The following is a 12,487-nucleotide window of genomic DNA, read 5'->3' as shown; positions in this document are numbered from 1 at the left end:
TCTGTTGCAGCTCATTTTTATAGATATAAACAACATATGTAGTTCATGGCAGTTCCTCTAACAATACATTTAAAAATGAACAAATATTGGATCAAAATAATTAATCATAATTATGGAAGCCTATATGGGGACAATATTAAAATGATCATGTAAACTTAAAAATGAAAATGTAATTTCACAATTATATAATTTTCCACACGTTATTTGAGTAAAAATTAAAATTAAAATTTATTAAATAAATGAGCATTTTCATTTTCACATATTCCATTTGTTCTATGACCATATTAACACGGAAATGTAAAATTCTGTTTATTTGTCGTACACTGCTGTACCATGGACAAAAATTAATTCAAATTTGAAAATTAAAATTCAATACAAACAATGTAACCTGCTTTTTCTTTCATGCAAGCAATATTTAAGTCAAAATGAAAATGCATTTTTCAAACAATTTAAAAAATACAAAAAAAACTGCATTTGAGAGTTTATTTTCAAAGACTTATTCTGCTTTAAAGTGTACAGTATTCAAAGCAATAAGTGAAACAACGACCCCAGTCCATTGCATTTACACGGTATCATGCTCTTTTGGTGTCAAAATGAAAATGCAATCTGTCAGTCCTCTCATCTTCATTTAGGGCATCAATCATTCTCTGTAGGCGGAACAACATAGGCAAACTACCAGAACCTGACTTTTGTGGCCATTGCTTGATGTTGTAGTCCTTAGCACTGCTCCTCTGAGAGGCTGCAGAGGCCTTAGAGAAGCACAGTTCACCCCATATTGATTTAGTTAGTTTAAGTTCAGTTATTTCCCCCACCAGCATAACTGCCATTGCCCCAGTGACAGACAAACACTCTACTTCCAGTTAGCGCATAGTGCTGGCCCAGGTCGGTAAGTACTTGTAAAAGTTAATGAGCCAAGTCAGTGAATGAGAAAGTGACACCCTAACTGAAGACCTTCCTTGTTTAAAGGAACTGACAGATTGCATTTTCATTTTATTGCTTGCAAAAATGGAAAATCAGGTTACATGTTTATATTGCATTTGAATTTTCAAATTTAAATTAACATTGGAAGTTGCCTCTATAAAGCAGCTTTTCCCATTTTTTGTATTTGAATATGGCGATAGATAGCCCATACGAGTATGTGGGGGGAAATTCAATAATCCAATTTGCATTTTCATTTTTACTCATGTAACACATACATACATATGTGGGAAATTATAATGCTATTGTGGAATTACATTTAAGTGTTCGAGTTTATATTTTTATTTTATTTTCATATAATTCCCTATAGGCTTCCATAAAATAATACATATAATTCCTTATTTCACTAAATATACTCTATTAATATCTTTTGTTGCTTGACTGTTGAAGTTCAGAGGGGTATAAATAGTGCTTTGCTGGAAGGTAAACATGATATCTAAGGCATATTTTTAGCTTGTAAACATCATCATTAACATATTTGCAGCCAAGTGTCATTAGAAACCGGATTAATCCTCGCTGACGTCCATCTCGTTCTCAAATTGACAAATTAGTCCAGGACCAGCTGGGGGTTCTGGGCGGTGAAGCAGCGGTAAACTCTGGCTGATATCTCCGGTCCTATACGTCTCTCTTTACCTCCACTTTTCACTAAGAGTCCAGCCAGCAGCCCCTTTCTGGCTTCCTCAGACCCCAAGCTCTTGTACGCCTAAAAACACAAAATAAAAAAAAAAGAAATGTGGATATTATATTCATAAACATTTTGCAAACAATCTCTCACACATTGTTTATGATCAATAAAAAGCAACAATTTATCCAAAATGCCTCGGTTGCACAGAGTGGGAGATCACAGTGGGAATCCTACCCACACCTCTGCTTATGTTGACACCATCCTAAATAGGACTCTCTAGGAGTGCACTCAGGTGTACCTGCAGCAACAGCTGAGGAGACGGGTAGGCTACAGTCACAGTGGAGGCCACGGCTGGGCTGACTCTGTTCAGCTGTTGGATCTGCTTGCTCCAGACCTGGATCAGCCCTGAGCCGTCCCTCTCCACCCGAACGCCGCTGGCCCATGAACCATCCACGCAGAAGGGCAGCTCTGCTCGCTCTGTCAGCAGTCTGTAAGGGAATGGAAAGACATCATATGTGGAAATTAGCCAGGCGATATATAATATCATGTCTGATGGAAATATCCCTTGTCTGTTAATGTGACAATGATTAGAGTGGCTGCATACTTGAAAGGGCGCTTTGATAAGGCCTTGGTGACAGCACACACATGGTTAGTGACCTCCTGCCAGCCATCCAGGAAGACCAGTGAGATATTCTTGCAGAGCTCTAGGTACACAAGAACCTGGAGAGAAATAGAGACAGTACCAAAGAAATCCCACATTGTCAAACCTCAACCATAAAGCTCTGCTCAAATACCATAAAGTGTACAGGAACATTTATATATGTCAAGTATGTAAAGTGTTTAAAGAAAAATGTAACTCTCTGTTACCTATCAATCTTCTAAAACAATACAATTGAGTGGTCAAACATCTACAAAAAGTATATGCAAGATCAACTAATTCTCGCTGTACAACTAGTCACAAGAGGGAAGAGATTCAAACGAAGCAGACCTCCTCAATGTTCTGATCCTCCATCCCTAATTTGGATTGCAGCATCTCATCTAGTAAATGCACAACACAAGTATTTGACCTGTTGGTAAATAAAACCAATAAGCCAGGTTAGAATGTTTACATGAAACTCAACACAGAATCAGAATCACATTTATTGGCCAGGTATGTGTACATATAGGAGGAATTTGACTCCGGTCTTACATTCCTCTCAATGTACATACACAAAACAAGCATAAACAAACAGGACAACAGGCTGAACAAAAAAAACAGAACAGAACAGAAACGTTGTACCATGTACAGGTAAATACACACAAATGTAAACAAAAACAGCAACATTTATAAACAGCAAGACAATAGTCAAACAGATCAGAGTGCAAAGGATGATGCAAATAAATATTTTGATGATTATGAGGTAGATGGATATGATATATACAATATGAACTGCATGCATAGAGGTGTTTTGAGTGACGATATTTATGTTTAATGAAAAGAAACTGACTTACAACAGTGAAAAATAAGCTCACCAGAGATGAACAAAGTTAGTAAATAAAAAAGTAACTGGGTTATTAAGTGTCTGTCCATCAGAGGCCACAAACACAGTACACTAACCTGTAATATGGCAGAGTGTCAGTCACTAAAAGAGTGACCACCTTCTTGGCATCGCGGTTGAGACACTCCAAAAGAGGACTGAGGAAAGACCCCACCTCCGTCTCCTCCCCTTCATTCTCTAGCATCTGCAGTACCAACAAAATAATATGGAGTGCAGCATTGAGGCTACTAAAAACATGCAACAAGGCAGTCTACTGGAGGTCAGAATCATCACATCTCAATCATACAGCTTGCCAACAAAGTTAATTTATTGCAACTTAAAACGGTTGCTTACTCTCTTCAGAGAAATCACCATGTCCATGAAGTCAGTCAGATCCAGCACCAGAACCACTTGCTCCTCCTCCACCGACCCCTTGCCATCTTCTCCCTGCTAAAGGCAAAACAGTAATGATCCCGCTGGAGAAAGTAGAAAAAGGAAGTAGTAGTAGTTGTAATAAGTAGAAATACAGCCAATTAATAAATGCAATGCAGCCAAAATATCACAATAAATTAAATGTACAAAATGCATGTTGCAGGGCCACAGAAGGACACACTCTACAAATGTAAAAAGAACATGCAGGTGTGGACATGTGCTTTACTAGCTGCAGGAGCAATTTGCCCAGAAACTACCTGAGGTATATCTCTGGTCCAGGTAATACTGCGCGGGAGCTGCTGGCTCTCTATGCTAAACCTCCACTCAAAGGTAGCCAGGGTGTTCAGCAAGATGTCTGAGCCATCCTGTTGCAGAAGAGCTGGGGAAAAGCACACATGGCATTGGATGTATTGTCTTTTTTGTGGAAGTCAGAACCTTTAAGTGGTCCTTGTTCGGTCAGACATTGAAGCTTGTAAATAAAAATTGTCATGCATGCATGCTTTTGTTGGTTAGAGGAGCAAAATTAAGCCAAGTAAGAAGTTGCCTAAGTAGTTCTATTGGATGAAAAAATAAAAATTTTAAATATCTAATAAATTTTTAATCAATTCATCAATATTCCTGATATCGTTTATTATTATCATTATTGCAATGTTATTGTTTTTTGCAGCAATTTAAAAAAATCCCCTAATTGTAGTCAAGCTGTCTCTATGTAGTCGATAGATAATGAAAAATTTCTGACAGCACCTGAAGGCAGCATGGTGCGCCCCTGTACCTGGATCAATGCAGACCGTCAGACACTTGAGGCAGTTCTCTGGCCTGAGACTCTTGAGATTCTCCGCAGCCTCTCTCCTCCTCTGCTGCTCCTGTCTCCTCTCCTCCTTCTCCCGGGCTCTGGCAGCTCTCTGCCTCTCTCTCGCCTCCTTCCTCTCCTTGGCTGTCTCTCTGTCCGCTTCTATCTCCTCCTTGGTGCGGCGTTTTCTTGCAGGACTTGGTGTGTCACATCCATCTGGACGCGGGGGAGACAGAGCCGAAGCTTGACCAGACTCGCATTTTGTGGCTGACGGACTGTGATCCTCTATGAAGTCTGTGCTGACTGTTACCATTTGACTGCTCCCATCGCGGTTTAAATCGGGTTTTGTTTCAGCGTCGCTTTCCTCAGATTCAGATATGTCCCATGTTTTAGCTCTACGCAAAACAGACATTGCATCATCAAAAGCCCCCAAAAGTCATTGAACACACCATTTATACAACATGCTAGCCTACTCATGGATGTATAAACAACCTGCTTACTAGGGCCCAGTTCGACCGCGTCCGCTGAGGGCCAAACTAAAAGAAAACGCGCTTCATAATCCCGTTTTACCCACAAGGAAACTATACTATAAAGTAACCTTTTTAAAATAAACCCGACCAAAGTGTAGATTGTTTTTAATTAGAAACAACAGATGGCAGATAAACCAAGCAGCTGTCACCAGGTGGACTACAGACCAGCCAACACCACAGGCCGGTTTCATTGGATTAATTCTCAGGACACACTGAGAAAACACTGACTGAATGGGGTCAGTGTAGTGAAAAAGTCCTATAACTAAACATATTGCTGTACTTTTGTCATTAGAATTGTGACTTAAGCATATTATTAATACATGTTTAGACTGTAACCTGTAGGCTAGGCCTAGGCTAAAAAAAAGAGTGAATTTGATGCTTTTTGTTGATGTTTTTGTTTTCTTAAGATTTAAATAGATTGAACCTTCAATTAAGTGTTTATAGAAGGATTTGACAAGCATACAAATCAGAACGGGCACATACATTTAAGGTATGTGAAGGGTGCATCCAACATTAATTGGATTAAACATGAAACAAGAAAAGTTTTACATATATTTTTATTTTATGCTTTGCTCACATTAAAGTCAACTGTACTTTGTACTGTAAATCTGAACTCAAATCCATTCCCCTATTTATATCCCTTATTTAACTGCATTTACTTGAAAACTTGTTCAGACCAAATTAATGATTGAAAACGTAACATAGGCTTTACACTTACATACACAGTTTAAATCTGTCTGTTGTTATAGCCTAATGTATTTTGAATATTCAAAAAAAAATTATTATTCTACTTTGACTTTTTCTTGAATGTCTAATATAGAAAAAAATATAATAATGAAGATCTAGAAATGACCATGAATAAAGTTTCAGGGGTTAAAAAAAAGTGTCTGCTTCGTGCGCAGATTTACAAGCGACTCGTTGCGTCTTTACAGAGGAAGAGGTCGATCCATGTAGTTTAAAGAGCTGCGGACTGCAGAAAAGAGTTGCAGCGGACCTGAACGCACCCTGCTAACACTGCTAACTAGCCTGTCCATGTAAACAACACAGAAGGATGTGATTTTAAAGTCTTCTTTTTTTATAGTCTCTGTTCTTTTTTCGCTCACCATGACGCAGCCGGCAGAGAAAGGTACGTGTAACTATAGTTTTATTTTCCAAAAAATGACTTCTTCGTCACTAAATGTTACACAGCCACACTGTCGAACCTCTTGTCTCTCAGTATACTTCCCTGAAAAACTGGGCCACTGAGAGAACGGCCGACTCAGCATTTTATGCTTAGTGTGTCGTTAAAATAGCTCATGTGACTAAATGGGAAGTTGCCACAACCTTGAGGTTGGCAGTAGTTGTTTGCTATCTTATGAATGTATTATGAAAAAATACAAAATGTATTCTTCACACACTTTGTTTTCCCAGTGAGGTCAACTCAAAATTTCACATTGGACAAAGTTACAGGAAATGTACAAAATCAGGGGTGGTTGTTTGTGTATTGTAACTAAGTGCAATTTTGAGGTACTAGGCTATTGAGCCTTTCCATTTTAGGCTACTTTATACTTCTCCACTACATTTTGGAAGCTAATGGTGTACTTTTTTACTCCACTACGTTTAATTGACAACACTACTAGTTATTTTGTAGATTCAGCTTACTGATACAAAATATCAATCAACTAATAAATGATGATGCATAAGAGTGGATGAAGCTACCCTGCAGTTTAAAGTAGCTTAAATTAGCTCCACCTTGCATGCTACAACATTAGAGAAGCTCACACATTAATCCAGTGATATAATACACATTATTCTGAAATGGGTCATTCTGAACGAGTACTTTTATTTTTTGTACTTTAAGTACTTTAAGTAAGTGTATGCTAATACTTGTGTATGTTCACTTAAGTAAGGATTTCCAATGCAATAGTATTTTTAGAGTACACTTAAGTGTTCAGTGTTGTTGGTATCTCTTCATGTGCATGTTGTAAAGTAAGTGAGAGAGTCATAAAATTAGACAGTTCATTAATTTTTGTTATATTTTCCACAGCTTATTATCGCTTTGTGGTGCTGTTCTTCAACTGCCTGCTGACATTTGGCTCCTACTTCTGCTTTGACATGCCCAGTGTTTTGCAGGATCAGTTCCAAGGGGCAAGTATGAGGTGGTGGGAGGGCAGACCAGCTTAAAGATACTATGAGTATCATATGATTCCTCCACGTTAACGTAACGTGATCATTGTAGTTTGGTGTCAGAATTCCAAAGTCTGTCTCTCTCTTTTTGTGGCCAGTCAGATAATAACTTTAACCACCTCATGTGACAGAACCTGACATGTCCCAATGCAACAGTGATCAATGGGACGGTGGACTGTGTGGAGGGATTGGGGATGAGCCCTCAGCAGTACAATCTTCTTTATGCCATCTATGCTTGGACGTAAGTACACACACATTGACTCTACTGTAATGTGCTGATTAATGGCTTATCAGAAAACGGCTACAGTTGGTACTGTTCTCTCCTATCATCAGGAATGCAGTTGTGGTGATCCTGGCTGGGTTCCTGATTGACAAATTAGGAAACCGGTGTAAGTCTTTGTGTATCTTATCTGCAAATCAAACAACTGACTGTCTGTTTGGTAACTCATGGTAACTTTATTCCCCTTTCCTCTTTTCTGCAGTTGGAGTATTTCTGTTCTCCTTTCTGTGTGTTTTGGGCTCGTCGCTGTTTGCACTGGGTTCCCACTTCAAAGGATCTCCCTATCTGCTGCCACTTATGCTCACAGGCCGACTACTTTTTGGATCAGGCAACGGATCTCTGACCAGTGAGGCCACCTTACAAAAGTCATATACATAGTCTTTGCAATGTCATCTCGGACGAATGTTTCTAAACCGGTTTCTGTCATTAATTGTCCTTCATAGTTGTTCAGAACCGCATCACAGCCTTTTGGTTCAGAGGGAAGGAGCTGGCCTTGGCTTTCGGTCTGACCCTGGCTTTCTCTCGCCTGGGTTCAGTCCTGAACTTCTTCCTCACCCAGAAGTTTGAAGAAAAATATGGCATGCAGTGGACACTCTGGGGTGGTAGGTGTAGAGGGGAAAGACACCTCAAAGTTCATAGTGTGTAGAGTAGTAAAGTAGGAGTTATTTTCTTATGCTACTTGGCACGTGATGCTTTGTTCTCTAGGTGCACTGCTGTGTGTGCTGGGCTTTATATCTGCCATTGTAGTCAGTGCCCTGGACAAGATCGGTATGACGCAGCTGGGTCTTGATGGTGCCATTCAAGAGGAGTCCCGCAAAGTGGTATGAACAGTTTCTGACCTCCAGTTTTTTTTTGTGTGTGTAAATGTCCATTAACTTTGTTCGGTAGTGCATACATACCCAGTATGCCCTGGATTGAGTGTGTGTGTGTGTGTGTGTGTGTGTGTGTGTGTGTATGTAGAGGATTCAGGATGTGAAGCTCCTGTCCCTAAGATACTGGCTGCTGGTTCTCACCATCATGTTCTTCTACAACGGCATTTTCCCGTTCATCGCAGATGCCAGGTACAGCACACACAGCTCATGCATATTCCCCAGATTTGAAACAGGTTTTTAAGTCCAGCATACAGTAATTTCTTTTAGATTAGGAATGCTTTAGGCCATAAGATTACACATGCCAAGATGTCATTCATTTTTTAAATAATAATTAAATTTCTTTGGGATATTTATACATCATAAAACCATTGTATTTATGTGACCCTATTACAGAAACACTTAAAAGAATCATTTACTTCTAACATAAGCCTGTGTTTTTGCTGCCCAGTAAGTTCATTCAGGATAAGTACAGTGGCTACAGTCAGAAGGAGGCGGCCTACATCGCCGGGGCAGTTTATGACAGCTCACTGGTCCTCTCAGCCACCGTGGGCATCCTCATAGTAAGTATCTTGTAACCTAAACCAGTTCAAAAGTCTGCTGTTTAAAGCAGTATAGAATAGATAGGTAATTTGGTGCAACACGTGACATTGTTTTGTGATTGTTCCAGGATTATGTGGGCCTGCGGGGCATTTTCGCAGTGGCCTGCGCTGTCCTCACGCTGCCTGTGTTTGGACTCCTGGCCTTCACCTTTGTCCCTCCACTTGTCTCCACCATATGGCTCGGAGTCACCTACTCTTTTGCTGCTGTGAGTTCGCGTCAAAGCCATTGTTTTTAACATTTTCAATTCTAACACCGACTTTCTCTTTGTTTGTTTTTTACCAGGAGAATTTCTTAGCTTTTACTATTACTACTACTTTTACTTTGCATGAGGACCTTGTTTGTTGTAAACCTGAAAGATCAGGATCCTCCTAGCCGAATTAACTAGTTACCTATCAGAAGACCCACATGCTCTTAGTCAAATAAAGGACGCCAAACAGTAGGAAGTAGAATATAATTCAGTTAATGCTCACGCTACTGAAATTGAAATGCTTATGTTTAAACGTTATGTTGAACATAGTGAAATGTCTGGCAGATAAAGAATATGTGGAGAGGAAAATGTCTATGCTACACTGGTGCATACAGATCAATTTCACAAGCAGATGAGTCCCTGTATTTAGGAAAAGCATGTGTCTTAATTTAAACTGTCTGTGTTGTATTCCAGGCAAGCATGTGGCCTTCTATTCCCCTCGTGGTACCTCAGGCGACTCTGGGAACCGCCATGGGTCTGGCCACCTCCGTACAGATGGTTGGGATTGGGGTGTCCAATCTGGTTGTTGGGCAGATTCTGGGCACCAAGTCCAGGTAGGAAATATTTCAGAATATCTTACGGCAGTGCACTAATTGTCCATGCTGTATGTTAGATCTTTACTTAGCTGCACTGCTTTCTCCATTTCCTGGCCAGCGAAACAAAAATTCCGCTGTGGCGTTGGCAGAGGATGATGATCTTCATGTTGGCTAACACTATCAGCTGCATCGTCACGTCAGTGCTGCTCAACACTGTCGACCACAGACAGGTCAGACATCTCACAGACTGTGTGTGTGTGTGTGTGTGTGTGTGTGTGTGTTAGCACGGCATACAGTGTGTTCAGTTAATATTTGTTTTTCTGCAGGGCGGGACCCTGAACAAGACAACCAAGAGGTCAGCACAGGCAGAGATAGATTCAGACAGAGAGCCGCTCAACCAGGGAGAGGAACAGCAAGAGGAGGAGGAGGAGGAGGAAGAGGAAGAGGTGGTCAGATCTCCTTCTATCAACTCCTAAGTTTGAACATCCCCCCCCCCTTTTTTTCCAGCAACACAACAATTTGTAATACATTCAGTGTGAATTACCAACATACAGATGTTTGCCTGTCGTCTATTTTTAATAATCTGTGTTGTAATTTGGTTTGAGTGAGAATCAGTTATGGAGTACACAGTCTTAGTGTTTCCATATATGTCAGAAATGGTTGCCAGGTTTTATAAAATGTACCTTAGAGCCACCCAGCTTCTATAGCACCTATCTTTACTTTCTCCACACGTCCAAACCTCACAAGTTCTCCAGCCGACTGGACATGTGTGGGAGAGGCCACCTGCTTCCACTAGCCGTCTAGCAATTATGGAAGCAAAAGGAATAGTATTCTGGTAATGTCTGAGCCCTTTCCAGGATCAGGGGCCCCTCCAAGCCATTAGGACAACCAAGTATATCGTATAGAAGCTTGCCAGTGAATTCCCTTATCCAGACCCTCAGACGCTCCTGTGATACATAAGTTGCATCAACTTCCCCCAATTTCCAGATTATCAGTCTTCACCTGTAATTTTTTTATAATCACTGCTCAACTGTGCCTATCGCGTCTCCATGGCATCCAAGTAGACTTCAGAATTCTTCAGCCCTTTTGTTATTTTGTTTGCCACTACATTCATCCAGGGAAATTTTAATCAGAGAGAGGGCTTGTTTTGATCTCTTCTCGTATGCCACTGTTCTCTCTGATTGCTTGTAGCACCTACAGTGTTCTTGCTAATAGCCTCTGAGTTGCTAGCTTGCATGGCTTCAGGAGGTTCGGGAGGCATTTCTTTGTCCAAAAACTGACTCAAAATATCTGTTCAAGTATTTAGTCTAAGAATTTAATATTTGTACATATGTACATGATGATAAGGTGTTTTCTGTTTTTATTTCCATTTTAGAAGTACATAATAAATGATGATGAAGCTTCTGCTAAGCCCAGCTATATTTTGACACACTGTAATTCTAATAATTTTGGAAATATATCCAGACATACACTATATAGTGGTAGCGCTTGGAGATTTGTGTGTCATAGAAAAATGGACTATTGGCCTTGGTGGAGGTCTGTTCTCTGTGAGTGCCTTTCTAATTTTTATATGTACAAGGTTTCAAATTGAACTTGGTTTATAACTGTACACCTCACTGAAACTACATTTGTCTGTAATTGCTACAGCAGATAACTGAGCAGTGTTAATGAATCAGATCCCTGTTAATGTTGCAGGTATAATACGGGGAAGAAGAAAATCAACTTTTTTATTTAGTTATGAGTTTATTTAAACTGAAACACAATCTATCAATCACATTATCACTCAGCTATCTCATGTACTGCCATAACTGACTGTGTGAAGCTTACTGAGGACACTAGATAATTTTAATGTAGTGTGAAAATGCAAATCACACAAATGCCCCCCCCACACACAACAAAACAAGTGTTTGTACCTCCTATCATGGTTTAAGATGTCAGCATGTACTTTGAGAAGGGAATTTGATGTTACATTGCCCAAACAGCAAAAATAAAATGCTGTTTATCTTTTTTGACAATCTTTTTGCTGTCTTTCTAATGTTTCTGGACATTGTCCCTAGCAATCATTTAGATCTAAACAAATAGATTTAACCACTGTTGTAAGGTTGACCTTATTTCCACCGAAATACTCAGCACAACATGTTTAGCACATTACAGCCAGTAGGTGGAACTCTTTATACATTTCTATGCAACGGAATAACCACAGTTTATGTAGAAAGCATGGGATTGTGAAGAGTCCACCATTGTGTGTTTGTCTCTAGCTTTTACTTCAGCTCTTCGGGGCTTTCCCATATCCAACCTTATATTTTAGCTTATTGAATTCTTAGTGACTAGATATCGGAAATCTTTTTGTAGTCCTGATAACAGTAGGACTACTTAACATAACATTCATCATATTGTGAACAACTGCAAGCCTAAATATAAATAGCAGTAGACAAATTTGGCAGCATCACAAGTGTAACAAGTTTAAGGTATAGGCCTTCAGGCCTACACTAAATTTCCTCATACCTTTAAGCCTATTCCTTTTTGTATATAATAAAATATTATCACAGTGGTGACTTGTAATAAAGAATAGTCTCTGTGAAACAGCCTGCATTTGTGCCAATTAATATTGCAGTTTTAGTCATTTTACCACAACCAATAATTTAATTACTATCTTTCTTTCTTTCTTTCTTTCTAAAATACAATTTCAATTCTAAACTACTAAATAAAATACTCACCCTCTAAAATTATACTGTTTCTGAAAGATTTCCAAATTGGCACACCATTTAATGTTGGCAAGTCTTACTTTAACAGGTTTCTAGCTCTATGCAAGTTTTATTTGTCACTTCTTCTAGGTGAAAAAGTGCGTTTTCATTTGTGCAAGGGAAAGTTTTGCTGCTCACTGTGTAATCTGTGTTGATAAGAAAGGTTTTTA

The 12,487-nt window shown here is 39.5% G+C and overlaps 2 protein-coding genes across 3 annotated transcripts; one reads left to right on the top strand and one right to left on the bottom strand.

The window, feature by feature from the left end:
- Window positions 1–3: 3 nt before the first annotated feature.
- On the bottom strand, window positions 4–4,871 carry LOC119911199 (probable crossover junction endonuclease EME2). Of its 2 annotated transcripts, none has more exons than XM_038730003.1 (8): window positions 4,325–4,871; window positions 3,810–3,931; window positions 3,475–3,570; window positions 3,201–3,325; window positions 2,592–2,670; window positions 2,208–2,323; window positions 1,902–2,091; window positions 4–1,681 (listed from the first exon to the last, which is right to left on the bottom strand). In XM_038730003.1, the coding sequence occupies exons 1-8, from the start codon at window positions 4,752–4,754 to the stop codon at window positions 1,526–1,528; spliced, it is 1,314 nt and encodes a 437-aa protein (XP_038585931.1). In that variant the 5' UTR covers window positions 4,755–4,871; the 3' UTR covers window positions 4–1,525. The 2 variants fall into 2 exon arrangements, with proteins under 2 accessions (XP_038585931.1, XP_038585932.1); XM_038730004.1 differs by having other exon boundaries at window positions 3,475–3,567.
- mfsd1l (major facilitator superfamily domain containing 1-like) lies at window positions 4,865–11,590 on the top strand. The gene is made up of 13 exons (XM_038730002.1): window positions 4,865–5,998; window positions 6,899–6,999; window positions 7,170–7,279; window positions 7,372–7,427; window positions 7,521–7,664; window positions 7,762–7,920; window positions 8,024–8,139; window positions 8,279–8,379; window positions 8,639–8,750; window positions 8,858–8,995; window positions 9,452–9,591; window positions 9,692–9,803; window positions 9,900–11,590. The coding sequence occupies exons 1-13, from the start codon at window positions 5,977–5,979 to the stop codon at window positions 10,047–10,049; spliced, it is 1,461 nt and encodes a 486-aa protein (XP_038585930.1). The 5' UTR covers window positions 4,865–5,976; the 3' UTR covers window positions 10,050–11,590.
- Window positions 11,591–12,487: the final 897 nt, after the last annotated feature.

Source organism: Micropterus salmoides, unplaced genomic scaffold, assembly GCF_014851395.1.
Source record: "Micropterus salmoides isolate LMB-PRFRI ecotype aquatic unplaced genomic scaffold, ASM1485139v1 Ms_hic_scaffold_1956, whole genome shotgun sequence".
NCBI classification, from domain to species: Eukaryota; Metazoa; Chordata; class Actinopteri; order Centrarchiformes; family Centrarchidae; genus Micropterus; species Micropterus salmoides.
This window is presented reverse-complemented; position numbering and strand designations above follow the sequence as displayed.